At 39.0% G+C, this 15,014-nt stretch overlaps 1 protein-coding gene across 3 annotated transcripts in view; it reads left to right on the forward strand.

The window, feature by feature from the left end:
* LOC130174547 (solute carrier family 41 member 3-like) overlaps window positions 1–13,168 on the forward strand; it is a 29,054-nt gene extending 15,886 nt beyond the window's left edge. For all 3 annotated transcript variants that reach the window (XM_056384458.1, XM_056384459.1, XM_056384460.1), the window contains 4 exons: window positions 1,344–1,423; window positions 5,076–5,210; window positions 5,839–5,987; window positions 7,485–13,168. In XM_056384458.1, the coding sequence (XP_056240433.1) occupies window positions 1,344–1,423; window positions 5,076–5,210; window positions 5,839–5,987; window positions 7,485–7,658 (538 nt within the window). In that variant the 3' untranslated portion in view covers window positions 7,659–13,168. The remainder of the gene's footprint in view (window positions 1–1,343; window positions 1,424–5,075; window positions 5,211–5,838; window positions 5,988–7,484) is intronic.
* The last annotated feature ends 1,846 nt before the right edge of the window (window positions 13,169–15,014 follow it).

Consider the following 15,014-nt stretch of genomic DNA (forward strand, 5'->3'; position numbering starts at 1 on the left):
TACAAACTGCAGAGTCCCAATCTGTGGCTCATATGGTAAAAAAAAAAGATTGAACTGAGCAGACTAAATAATAAACTGTGTGAACGAACTGCTAATGTGAGTGCAGGCTTCTGTGTTATGCATCTGGAATCAGAATGAAACCAGGAAATAGTTAGTTATAACAATAACTACAGGGTGATTATAATTTCCCTGTTTTTAAGTAATGCAGTGCAGCATTCAATTGTCATACCAACTTGATGAAAGCACAGACTAATAACAGGTGTCAGAAAAACTATGAAAATACAACAGTATCCAACAGTATGTATTGCACTGACCAAAAGGCAAGTCAGAGCTATTGTCCAGTTCCTCTAACTGATAAATGAAGTTAGACATCAAAATATAACCTGGCCTGGATCACAGATAAATGATGCATTAACAACCAAACACTTGCACAGTGTCTTAACTCGTACACAGATCTGACTGGCTGAACATACAGGACAGGCCTCATATGATAGTATTTTATTCTTTAGACACTGATTACACTATCACACCCCCCCACAGGCCTTTTATTCTGAAGGTCAGCAGCAGAGGTGTAAAGCTATTTGTTAGGATGTGTGTGCATGTGTGCACATGCACGGTTAAGTTGCGGCTGGTTTCGAAGGTCATGTAACCACAAACAAAGCTAACAGGCTAGGCTATGAAAACTTAGCTACGGTAGCTTTCACTGCCAGCAGCCCTGTGGAAGCAGCACACACTGTCCAAATGTAACAGACTGACTTTATCATGTTTCTGTGTAAATGCATCACAATAAAGAAACTGTCAGGAGAGTGAATGATGAATGAAAAGATGTTTTCTGTCTTTTCATCTTTACTAATTAACAATTTAATTCACTGAGCAGCTCAGAGGCTACTGGCAGCTACCGGACACTTTTAAGGTGGAATGTTTTCTTGTGTGTTACTCAATCTAAGATTGACATTTGGAAATCAATCAATTTCATTTGTTTTTATCAGCTTTCTTTAATGATCGGATCTTCAAGCTCTTAAAGATGTATATAAATTTCAACTGGATTATGTGAACTGTGGATGTTTTATTTCATCACTGGCGGAGCACTGTTCCGGTGTGCTCCAGCAGCACTACACCTATGGTCAGAGGTCTTTTCGATGCCATGAGTGCAACTTGGCTGTCTGTCTGTGCAGATTGCAGATCTAAGAAATCCTGGTAGTAAGATGTCCAGTGAGTAAAACATAAGTCAGCCCTCTGAAGTGGTAATTAAACAGCTGAAGCAGGATAAGCTGACATCAGGCTGGGAAACCCCGCCAGTACCTGCATGTGATTCTGATTCCCTCTGTGTTTGTGATTTCCAGTTTCGGAGGACTCATACTGGACAAGACAGTGAGTGATCCCAACTTTGAGGGCATGGCAGTCTTCACGCCCGTCATTAACGGTAAGCTGATTGGTCTTTAAAGCTAAATGAAGCCACAAGGAGGAATCACACAGAGTTACATTTGTATTTTAGCCTTTCAGTGGATGTGGTCCAGAGTGATGCATCGTTAAGATTAAAGCAGCAGTTTTTCAGCAGTGAGCATGGTAACCCCCAGGTGCATTCAAAGAAAAACATATCACTCATCTATGGAAGGATCATAATGAACATGGCAAAAGATGACATCACAACTGTACTGATATTGACATTATATTGATCTAAAACAGGAATAAACGAGGTTAGTGTGGTGGAGGCGAAGAGAGTGAAAGTTAAATCAAAGCAAAGAAAATACACATGAACTAACAACTTTCATTTCAGTCATATTTGATCAAATAGCCAAACCTGTTCCTGCCTCTAAATTTATACAATGACATTTGGAGGAACAGGTTGTTTATTCTTTGGGAGCTTCTAGTATGAATCTGAGCAGCAACCCAAACATTGAGTTAAAAATGCAGAAGAGCAGAATAGTAATGTTTCTTTAGATTTGGTGTTGAGTGTGTCACTAATCCCCATTAACACACCTAGGGTTCTTAAAATAACTTTTCAGATTGATTTCCTTCCTCCCACACAGCTGCGGGCAGCTGTTTGTTGTTATTATTTATTTATCTATTTTTATTTATTCATCTTTTCTAACTCACAAGTTCTGTTTCGTGGTCGTGCAGTTGCATACGGAAAGGATGCCTGACATGACTTTAGAAAGGTGCTGTGAAGCATTGTTTACAACAGTGGTGTAATCAGAAAACTAAAAACAGAAGACATACAATTATGTAACAAAAAGGTTAATGTGTATTTGATTATTTCTTTAAACGAAAAGTTTCCTGCCCAGCAAGTTCCTCTGAAGCCTTAAAGTGTGCATCAACAAGTAGGGGCCTAGGTCTGAGAGATAAACATGTTTATTAAAAAGAAAAAGAGGAAAAACATTTTTTAATTGCACAACAGGAGCAAATTTCTCAAATGTTTTGAAATAGCAAGCATCTGTACAAAACTGTTTCCTGAATAAATTACAGTGAATAAATGGAAAAAATTATGGTTTAAAAACAGGAACTATCTGATCAAAATAAGTGAAAAAGACTATTCATTTGACATTTGATTAGTACCGTAAAAAGTATTAAGGTCAAATACACAGCTGTGGCAAACAAGACACCAGAACGCTTCTTACCATACCTGATGACCTATCTCAGTCAGTTTCTTTCAATTTAATTTAAATTGCCATGGTGAAATGAACTGAAACCAGTGGCCATCTGGAAGGTAGGAAGTCTTAAATCATATGTGATACTTTGGAAAATGTTTGGCTCTAATATTAAAGTAATACATAATTTAGAATCACTGGGCTAAAACATAAGCAGCTGCCAAAACGTCCAGTAAATGAAGCCTTAAAACCACTGGAACATTTTGAGAAGCACCATTTGAGACGCACCAAGGCCAACATGTGGAGCATCAAGCTGCTCTGATGATTCACTCTCAAGTTCCTGTTTTGCTGTCTCATCAAAAATGTATGAGTTGTCTTAACAATACAGGAAGCTGTTGAGCTCATCAGCTCAGCCAGTTTCATGGAGCAGTTATAGGAACCATTTGAGCTTTTTCTAAAATCCAACTTCAAACAGTGGTTGTCCGATCATAGCTTAGCAACTGTAACTAGGCACAGTAGGTCTCTGAGGCTTTGGATTTCTCTACTTGGAGAAACTTAAGGAATAATTTTAGCAAACATTAGCATGTCAGTTTAACTAGCTTACTACCTACAGTAGCAACCGAACCCAGCATTACCTCCACGGCCAAGGAGCATTTCATCACACTACTGTATTTGGTTGGGTTACAGGTTATGTTACAAGGAAAGAAAAAAAGAAGAACTTAAAAAAAAGTTTATGCTAACATTAGCCATGCTGTTTGCACGCCAGAAACTCCAGCAAAATTAATTATTCGAAATAGCGACATTCAAACACATCAGTTACTGCTCAACCTAAAAGACTTTTTCTCTTGTAATGTTAAAAGTAAAACTTTTTTGAAAATACCAGCCATAAATTCAAACTTCTCTCTTACTTATTTGGACTAATTAGCGCTGCACTGCAATAAAAGACATCTAACATGTAGCTTTAGCCTCAGTCTGTAGCATTACTTTATGCATGTAGCCACAGACAAATGTAATAATCTTTCTGCAGGAAACTGCACTGATCTTGTAAACTGACCTGTGTGCAGTTCCTAACAGTTTAATTTAACCTTTTTGGATTCGCATGCATCTTTTTTCTCCATGAGAAAAATCACAATCAACCGTAGAAATCAAGAGAGCGATGCTGTTTCAGATTGATGAAGAATCCTCTCAGACGTAGAGGAGTGCAGGCAAAGAAATAAGCAGCCTTCAGAAGAAGTGGTTTGGCTATGAGGTGATGCATGCAGGGATCCGCTGAGTATAAGAAAGAAGTCGATTTAAACCACTAATGGTGCACACCCAGTGCCCTGGCATAGCCGACAGGGCCTTTAATAACCAGACTCTCGCTGTCACTGTTTCTCATTTCATCTCTTCCCATCTCCCACTGTTTCTCTATCTCCCTCTCTCCGTTCCTGTGAATTTCTAAATTCACCAATCTGGTTTGAATTTCCTATTTTTCCCTCACTGGCTTGCATATAAACCAGTTTTATGTTTTACTAAAAAGTTCCTCCAGTCTTTTCCATCTCACAAAGAACATCTGTGCCGTTTTGTGGGGTAAATAACTTGGAAAGGTGTTTGATGTAACTGAATTAGGCACAGATACCCTTGTCAACACTAAAATTAAAATGGACTGCAACCAGTGGGATCTGGAAAATTTGTTTTGCATTCAGAAGAAACTTGGCTTTGAAGAAGTGAAGCAAATGGCCCAACTCTCACTAGAAAGATAAAATCTTACATCTCTTAACATTTAACCCATGTTAAAGCCTTTTTGGTTGCTTTGAAGCACGTAACATCTGGAAAGATTTAAAAATCTGAAAATGACTTATCAAACAGATCGTACATCTTGACACAAGGGCAGTTAGAAACAAGCTATTTACCAGAATTTGAGAAAAGGCACGTAATGATTCCACCACTACCAGGATCATGACTCATGTTTCACTGTCGGAACCATAGGGCTGCATGCGGTTGACTTAGTTTCCATACGTACGTGTTGCTGCTTGGTATCGGGTTTGTATTCATCTCGGTTACTGCGACTCCACCGGCCAGGTCTTTGCTGTGCTTTGGCCTGTGTGGCTTATTAAGATGGACTCTGCTCTATCAACCGTGGCCAGATCATGGCCCAGCCAAGCTTGTGTCATTACTTGGCTTAATTTGTGTGCAGGCGATGATGAAGGAGATTAAGCGTTACTGATTTTAAAAGCTTGTTTACTGTCCCTTGTTTGGAAGAACTTTCTGTCTCATGATAATGACAGTAACAAATCAATATCAGCTTTTCAAATCAATGTGTGAGAAAACAAAAGGTCTTTGTCACTTTTTTGTGCTTTCTTGAGCACACAATAAATCTTTGCTTTTCTTTTATTGCAGAAATGAATTTACAACCAGTCGATTGAAGTGGTTGCTCTGTATTGTGTCACAGCTTCATTTTTATACTCATTGATTTACTGATTGTGCTTTTCTTCCTCCCCCGTGTAGGAGTGGGTGGTAACTTGGTGGCCATCCAGGCCAGTAGGATCTCCACCTACCTGCACTTTTGGAGCATCCCGGGCGTGCTGCCCTATAAGATGAGGCAGCACTGGCCCAATCCCTGTATCACCTTCTTCTCCTCAGGTAGCTCTGCCATAATGGACACACACACCGTGGCCATATGCATAAAATCATAGGTATTTAACCAAAGTGCTTACACAGGAAGTCTTAGAATAAGAGTGACTGTATCTAATGTAATGTAATTTGAATTCTTATACAACAGATGTTCTGGTGCAAATGCATTCATCTCAATCTGTTCCTGTGCATTATGAATTTATAACATGTGCAGACATCCTGCTCTGTGTTAGGGTCTTGAACAGTATTTTCATATTGGCAGTAAATTAAAACGGGGCAACTCGATGGCTGATTGGTTGGTTCACATACCACATGGGCGTAAAAAGCTCTGAGCAGCAGGTTCGGCTCAGGGCGGGCTGGGCTTGGTAAATGCATGTCACTCCCCTACTCTCTCTCCCAGTACTTCCTGTTTGTCTTCATCGTCAAATAAAAGCATATAAATGCCCCAAATAATAACTTTTAACCATAAATATGCCAAAAACAAACATAGATCAAAAGACTGTGTAATGTGAAAATTGTCGCTTGTGGTAACGAACACAAAGAAAATGATCACCTGACTTTAGAGTTCCCCTCATAGTCTTGAAGGGTCTTTGTTTTGGTTGGATATTCTTTCAGCTCTCCTCTCTGTGTCTCCCAGGGGTGAACTCCAAGTCTGCGCGCGTGCTGCTGATGCTGGTTATCCCCGGTCACCTGGTCTTCCTCTACGCCATCTCTCTGCTGCAGGGAGAGGAGGCGCCTATCTCTATAGCCTTCACCGTCTGCTACCTGTGTGCTGCTCTGCTACAGGTAAGCTGGCGCAGTTCCATACACACATGTTTGTGATGTTTCCGTGTTCCTCTTTCACTGCAGTAAAACAGAAGAAGTGTTAACTACCATTGGCATCTTCCTGCCAGTGGTGGTCAACGCTGAACGGTTTCTCATGAACTCACTGGCCCTCAGTTGGCCCTGAAGTTTCACACGGCTTTCTGATACAAACTGTGGAAACCAGTCATCAGACGGTACATTGTAAGACTTTGTACAGTCTGATAAAAATGGCTGCTGCCACCTGTTACCTAGCTGTGAACTGGCCGGTGCCAGATGTTGGTGTTTCAGCGGCTGAGTGAGATAGAGAGTTGTTCCAGGACAGAACCAAAAGTACACCGCACTCCTGACCTCCTCAACATAACATCACCTCAGCTGCTAAGTGTTTATACAAACCTGACACTCATTAAACACACAATGTTTGATGGTGGTGTTTGTATTCTTGCACAGAATTAGACGTTGTGTTCTTTGGTATCAAGTCAAGGACTGTTTGTAAATCCCAATAAACTCTTGGAGATTCAAACAAAGCTCAGACTTCATAGTTGCCTGAGTCCAGAAAAGTTGACTGAGACCTTTTCACTGCTTGGAAGATTCGTAGGAAGCTGCTATTGAGATCACTCGCCTGGGTAATGTTCCGAAATAACACACACAAAACATACACAGGCGCACTGAGAAGTACACCAATACCCTTTTTAAACCAAAATTAACGCATATATGTGGGTTTTTAAATGCACTGAGCGTGAGCTGCTAGCTGCTATGCAGACTGGTTGTATCTCACCTGCAGGCTGGTGCTCCTGTAAGTGTCAGAGCCTCTGTGTGAGATGCTTCAGTTGGTAAATGTGTGTTTTTAAAACTTATTTCAGCGAGCTTACATGGCGGCTAGCCGCTAGTTAGCAAGTTTAGCACAGCCGTGCCGTGGGTAGCCTTTAGACAATGTAAAAATGAGATGTAGCTGCAGTGTTTCTGGTTTAATAGCACCGTGCTGAGCAGGTGACAGGTCTGTCTACATGCTTACGTCACTGCTGATTGGAGCTGGAGCCAATAAATACCCCTGACTACTGCAGAGTCATTTGACCCAGGACTGAATGCTGATTGTAAAGGGGCTTCAACAGAGGAATATGTAGCAACTTCACATCATGGAAGCATATCATCTGTGCAGGCCAGCAGAAATGTTTTTCAGCGCTGTGAACAATTATTTTGGTGAAATTAGTTTGAACCTGAATAGAAGCATCATAGAAGCAGCTGTACTATTCATTAAGGCTAGAGGTTGTGGAGATTGATGTATTTCGTACACTTACTGGAATTTTTGTACAGCCAGATGTCATTGGATGTTAATGGGTTTTTTGTCCACATGCAGAAATACCCTTGCTACTCCATCACTGAACTAGTCATGTGCTTGCGTATATGCTGGTGATTTCAGTTTTAAAAATCTTTTCTTTTTTTTTTCTATATCATTTTTTTTCTGTTTTCTTCTCTCTTTAGGTGGCTATCCTCCTTTATGTTGCTGACCTCATTGTCCGCTTGATGTGGAGAAGGAGTCTGGACCCGGACAACTTCTCCATCCCCTACCTGACCGCCCTGGGCGACCTGCTGGGCACTGGCTTCCTGGCCTTGTGCTTCCGCTGTGTCTCACTTGCTCAGAGCCTGGGTCTATGAATTTTCCCCTGTACCATGAACTCTTAGCCAGCCACTGTCTTGTTGCACCGATTTTGTTTGCACAGAGATGCTTTTGATTGGACAATAAAGCATTTTCTAATCTTTATCACAGGGCCAGTTCATCCCAAGGAATTTGTCACAAATTCAGACCTTTACACTAGTGGAGAGACAGCACATGTGACACCCACCCACTTACACCCATCCATCTGGGTGTAAAGTTTGCTGCCTGAAAATGTCCGGCCCTCAGCTGGATCTGATTCTTTTATTCAAGTGCAAAAGACTTCAAAATATTTTGAAGTTTTACTTCTCTCCTTCAGAACATCTGCTACACTATTTTAGTTAAAAATCATTCCTCTTTATTTCTGTGGTCTAATTTCCCTGCACTAACAACAGTTTGGTGGCTCTGTGCTCACCTCGTCTCTTAGCTCATCTCTTTGGCTTCATCAGAGGAATATGTAGCAGCAGAACATCATAGCAGCAGAACATCATGGCAGCATATCAACTGTGCAGGCCAGTAGAAATGTTTTTCAATGGCCTTCACTGTGAACAAACGGTTTGTTTGTGGAAATTTGTTTGAACTTGAATAGAACAAACAGACTTAAAGCAGCCCTCATTTAGGTGGGCTGTACTATGCATTAAGGCTAGAGGTTGTGGAGGTTGATACATGTCGTACAGTAACTGGAATTTTCATGGATGTATGTCCAATATATGAGTTTGGATCCGTCTTTACTTTTTTAGAACAAATGGAACAGATGGTTTTTGTCATGCACAAAAGTAACACATCACATGAAAAAAAAACTGAATCTCCATTATTATTCATATAATATACTTCATGAGAGTCTAATAACCAAAATCCCCCATTTTTCTACAGTTTTTGCTGAATTAATTTTTACGTTTTTTGAGATAGAGCTGTCTGACAGACAGATGGCATGAGGTATTTTCATGGCCAAATCCAAGTGGCAGGCTGCACAATGGAAACAGTGTGATTAGGAGGAGGACTATTAGTAGGTGTGGTTGGAGATTGTATCAGTCATAAACATCATGCAGAGAACAGTGCAGAGCAGCTCCACCTCATGTACTAATAGTAAACGGTGACTGCTGTGCAGGAGGTGCAGAATCATCATATCATTCTATAGCGCACCTGAAAAAATAATGGCGGATACAGTAACATATTTAGTCGCTCTGTTTGTTGGAGAATTATTACATAGTGTTTTTTTGTGAAATGAGGTGAGGATCCAAACAAAACAAAACTTATCATAAAGACTGTTTGACTTTGGGAGGGGTGGAGGGCATACACCAGCAAGTTTTTGACAATTATAATTGATGTGTTTGTGTCCAGCATCCCCACTCACTGTGTCTATGATGGCACCTACTGGCATCAATAGTGAAGATTAAAAATTATTCCAGACTAGTGGAATAAAATCAAAATCCATGAAAAGATACTGTTAAAGAAATGATTTGATCTTTTGGAAAATAGACTTATCTGCCAAGAGTTAAATGAGGAGATTGATGAGATTGATAACACTGTATGCTAAAAATGAGTTTACAGCCAGCTAATGTAGTTTAGCACAAAGACTGGAAAAGGGGAAACAGCTAGGCCTCGCTCTGTCCAAAAGGTAACAAAATCTCTTACCAACATTTACTAAAACATATGTCTCTTGTTTAAGTGTAAAAACAAAAATTCACTCATTTTTGTGGTTATGTGCAAACCTATTTTTTGGCCTGGAAGTTCAGTTTTTGTATGGATTAAACAAATGAGATATAACGTTAATTAGTCAAATCTAGAGGTGCTTGTAGGTGCCTGGATTCTGACAATGGCAGGCTAGTTCTTTCCTCCTGTTTCCAGTCTTCCAGGTTGAATATAAATTGGTATCGATCTTCTCATCTAACGCTTGGCAAGAAAGCAAATAACATTTTTTTCCAAAATCTCAAACCTTTCCTTTAATGGGCGGGAAAATGATTTGCTAAAGCTACAGTAATAGGCCTGTAAACATTGATGGCTGTTGCTTCTAACACACTTCTTCACTGGGATCTATTTGATCCCAGTGAAAAGACTACATTTCTGACTTAAAGCCCCCATCCCTCACAAAAACTGTTTCCAGAATACCTAATATGCAGATGACGTATTGCTTTTTGTTGCACATAGATATACAATGCCATTAAACTGGCACATGCAAATGATACAGTAATAAATATAAATAAGCAATGAGATTGTTTTTCAGATTCTACATCATAACAGAAACTGTTTAAAGACCCAGATGTTACCTTCTAAAGCGCTCTGAAAAATGTCACCACACATCTCACTATTTGTAGAGCAATGTCAATATTGAACAAATATTTTGCAATATTTAAATTTATTGTGAATTTTGCGCTGCCACTCAATCTAAAAAAACAAAAAAAAAAACAGCAATGAACTTACACAGATGACTTCTACATGTATTTGTTTTCAACCATCAGCCCAGGTTTATGTGTTTACATTGATTATTTAGCTGCAGAGGATCTTGGGTATTCCCTCACTTACTGCCTTACTGCTCATTATAACGTAAGAACCATGAAACCTCATCATTACTGTAGTGAGTGCATATACATGCACACGTTACTCTTTAGTGTGTTCAGACAGACAGCGAGGTGAATTGACCTTGCGTCATCCGCACACAAGCTGGAACTCACCTTTAACTCCAGTTCTTTATATTTTACTCCAGTCTCTCTCCATTTTTCCTCTCATCTTGTCACTACATAGCCAACATTAGCATTAACAGCTGTTTACTCACCAGTCTAGAAGAAAAGTTGCGAGTTCAGCATCAAATTTCTTTCTTTTACTTACCAAGAGCTTTTTCCAGCAGTGGAAATCAACTATTGCCTTGATCACGTCTTTTCTTCAACTGAGTGTGTTAACCAGCTAGTCGTGGCCCATCTCGTCACTTTGTGATAGCGAGTCAATGTAGCCTCCAATCTGCCCTGTAGACCCTGATTAACTCTTGCAACGATGGCCAAAGCTTTGTCAAGCAACAATCACCATCAGTGGCCGAGTCCCTTTAACACCGTCCTGGGCGAATTTGTGTCTCTTCTTTCTAACTAATTTCATCCTTCCATTGACTTTGTTTACAATCACATCATGTCTAAAATTCACCTCGCATTCTGTTTGAAGTAACACCTATTATTCAATTAACAGTTAAAGTCATGTTTAAGCATCTCTATATTCAAATTGTGTATAATTTCAGCTGACATAAATACACAAAAAGATAACAATTAATATATAACTGCAAAAACCACAGTATTCTGGATTCAGAACTTAAATGTCTGAAGTACACTGGCCAGCTCTCTAACCTTGCTGTCATACTTTGTGTATGAGCTTCATATCAAAGATTTACACAATATCTCAAAAACAACAACAAGAAATACAAACGTGTGTGTAAATGCACTCATTAAAATCACATGGAACATGTTTGCTGTTTGCTGTTACTCGTACCTATTTTTAGAGACGAACCTCATAAACACTGAAATCTGAGGCACTTCTGAAAACAACCTGTCTGAATATTAGTGTGAGGTATTTCAGTGTTAATAGTGCTTTGCTAAAAGCTTTTATTGTGACACTGTTACACAGTACTTTCTACACTAGAGGGTAATGAAATCTTAAGATGTACTATTTGAGTCACAGTTTATTTCACTCGAGTTTACTGAGATTAATGTGTTAACTGTGATACTGTAAGAATTAGAGTAAAGGTAGTGTAGTACCAGCACGAAAGTGTGTCTTAATCGATTGGGCTGGATGATATAACCTGTCACATTTATATCGGTAATGGATGTAATAATCTTTTTTTTTTAAATACATCATTGTATTTATTTCCATTATTGTGTTGGGTTGCTTCTTATGTTTGTTCCAATATATTATCATTATTATTATTATTATTATTATTAATTAACAGTTTGACCAGTTAATAATTCTAGACCTGTTGACATTATTGATTGGTTAAATGTCCATTAGAAGTCACTGGTTTCTGTTGCTATTCTTAAACTAAATATATGGAATTTATGGTTTTATAGCTTGCTTGAATTTTTGAGTGAGTAATTCTTAGTTTGTAATAATGGTGGTCATTTAAAGGAGTAGGCTAGTTCAGTGTTTGGGAAACATGTTTATTAATCTATTGCCAAGGTTTAGATGAGAAAATTGCAAGACGCCAAAACAAAACTGGTTCTATTCCAGAAGTAAAAAACCTCAATTTAAAATCCCGTTGACATTTCTGACATTTCTAATCGTGCAAATAACTAAAAGTCCAGTGTTGGAACACGTAGCTTTTAGCATACTGTATGTCACGTGGCTCACTCTATATGTTTGGATAACAAAAGAAAAAAAAAAGATGGCCATTAAATATTTCTGCTTTCAGCGGCCTTGAAGGAACACCATTTCCCAGAAGCTTTAGAGTACCATGGAATCATGCTCATAAAAACAGTAGCACCACAGGATTAACCATTGTAGGAGTTTTTATATGGATTGTAATCCAAAGAATACTTAAGTTTCCTAAAAATACACATTAAAGAAATATTGAATGGATGAGTTACAGAGGCTACTGTGCCTGATACCTCGGTTTTCTATACCTATGTATTCTAAATCTGAAAGTAAAGCTAAAGCCAGTGGGCAATTAGCTGAGCTTAACTTGTTCTACATTCAAAGTAATTAAATAAAAGAGACAAGATGCTTTTTACATGGAGTTTAATGCTGTAATGTTGGTGTGACGTAATGGGCCAGTAACTATAGCACTTAAGGTAAATAGCTCCAATGTGTAACTCTCTGTAAAACTACAACTTGTAATTTTTACTTAAAAAGATATATAAGGTATATAAGGTATATAATAATTTAGAGAAAACTATGCAGTTTCCCCCTGCTTTCCCGCAGTCTTTATGCTAAGTAAGCTAAGCTAACTGCCTGCTAGCTATAGCTTTATATTTAGCAAACAAACAGGAGTGGCTTCAATCTTCTCATCTGACTCTTACCAAGACAGTTAATAAACATGTTTCCCAAAATGTTCAAATATAACCTTTAAAAAAATATCTGGTTTATCATCCAGCCCTATTATGTCAAAGAGTGTGATGGCAAAAATCTCATTGCAAACTTGCACTTTTGGTTTAATAGTTGCCTTGAAAACAAAATCAATGTTTAAAATGAACTGTGTCTTAGCTAAAATGTCGTCATCTACAACCATGTCAATGTCAACAAATAGCTTTATCCGCGGTGTTGCAGCAGTCCTTTCTCTCTTGCTTTCTGTAGACAAAACTTTGTACTGTACTTCAATGTTGACACTGCCACATGAAGACTGTAGGGGCTTCTAAAATGCCTTCATTTTCTAATCTTTGCTGTGTTCACTGTCACCCGAGCTTCCACTCCCAGTGTGTTGTCTTATGTGTGCGCAAAGATCAAGTGTGGAATCAAAAACATGACAAATGTTTGGTGAGTGTTTATGTGATTTTTGTGGCTATGAACAATTATATTTTAATAAAAACCAACAGTGTTATGGAATCTGTCTTACTTTGACACCATCACGTCATTTATTATTAAAAAAATTGGACACTAAAGCCACTATTGCTACTCTATGTGTATGATTTTATTATGTTTTTACTTTGGCTCCATCAAATGAAACATCAAGTTAGTTAGTCAGGTTTCCATCCACAAGTAGCTCAAATTTTAACCACATTTCCAGAAAATTGAGGAAGATGTAAAAAAGTTTCCATCCACTGCTGTTATATAAATATTAGGAATTGGTCTCATTGAGATAAACAGCTCGTGGCACTAACTGCAGCCAGTAATGTGGCTTTAAATCGGTAAGTCCCTCATCCAAAGGGACTTAAAAATCGAACTTAAGGCAAGAGTCATAGAAAGGATCGGCACACTGTGCTAACAGCTTCCAGCTATTTTAATAAAGCAACGTTTGGATCTGCAGGGATCTTTATCAGACTCTGTCAAAGCTCCATCACAAAGCAGTCTATGTCTATGTGACACTGAAATTCAGCCTATGTTTCAAGTTGTTTTTATTCTCTCTATAGAGGCATGCCCAGCTCTGCTCTGATTGGTTCAGCCTGAGGGCAATTTGACTCTCAATCATGTAGCTCATAATCACCTGGGTGATGAATGTTTGTGTCTATATAAAGCCTGTTCTGCTTTGTGATGGTGCTTTGACAGTGCCTGATGAAGATATCTGTAGATCCAAACGCTGCTTTATTAAAATTGCTGGGAGGTATTATCTCAGTGTGCAGATTCTGTTTCATACTCTTGCCTTAAGGAGGAGAGGCTGCAGGAATATGACATAAGTGAAAGTGCACCATGGAATCTCCTATGATAGAAAATAACAGGATCATTTATGTCTGTTTTGTGTTAATTTGAGGAGGGTTATTGCTCCACACTCATCTGCTGCTATTTTTCTTCAATGGACGTTTAAGTCACATGCTTTATGTTAGTTGCGATTTATCCACTGTTTATCTGTTTCCATTGTACTGTTGGATTTTGCTTTACCAACACCAACCTTTCTACATCAGCCTTGCTGAAATTATTTTTGCCATACTTGAGTTTTTTCCAATTTTTTAAGGTTTCCACTCAGGTTTTTTTTTCTTTTTTTCTTTGAAAATGTGCATAAAAACAGCAGGGGGGGGGAAATCTGGCTGACCACAATGCAACACTTCAACTACAGCATTGTTTGGGATTGTTTAATTTTTTTTTTTTTTTTTTTATGAGCACACACACACACACACACACACACACACACACACACACACACACACACTATCAGAATCATTTCAAATATGCTACACTAACCCATTAAATTGCAATCTCTTTTGATTACAATGACAGATCTGTTGAAACATGTCACTTTATGACAACTGGCATGTCTAAAACTCTACATGTAACGCCCCTCCCACTGTCTTGGAGGTTGTCCTTGCCAACCTCAGCATGCAGTTGTTTGACATTGGAGGGCCGTCAGCTGATGCAGTTCACCTGGGCCTTCCAGACTATAAAAGCTGGCCCATGTGCTTACTTGCTTTTCCAACTGCTGATATCCATTTATGTTGGTGTCATATTTTGCTTTTACAGCACATATGCTACTCCATACACCCATGCGCTGATTTTATGGCCGGTTCCACACCCCACTGCTCATTTGTCTTACTCTTTAGTGATAATAAATTGTTTGTGTTCAGTACAGCCTTTGTGTGGACTCCCTTCTTATCACATTCACTGAACCAGTCTGTGACAGGGGCTATTTGTAAGTTTTCTCCGTGGCGAGCGTGGTTTCTTGCCAGGAGCAGGCGGTGGTGATTGTCACTTGACAAGAGTGACAGTGACAAGAGCCATCGTTGCATTTACAAGAC

Source organism: Seriola aureovittata, chromosome 9 (assembly GCF_021018895.1).
Source record: "Seriola aureovittata isolate HTS-2021-v1 ecotype China chromosome 9, ASM2101889v1, whole genome shotgun sequence".
Taxonomy (NCBI): Eukaryota; Metazoa; Chordata; class Actinopteri; order Carangiformes; family Carangidae; genus Seriola; species Seriola aureovittata.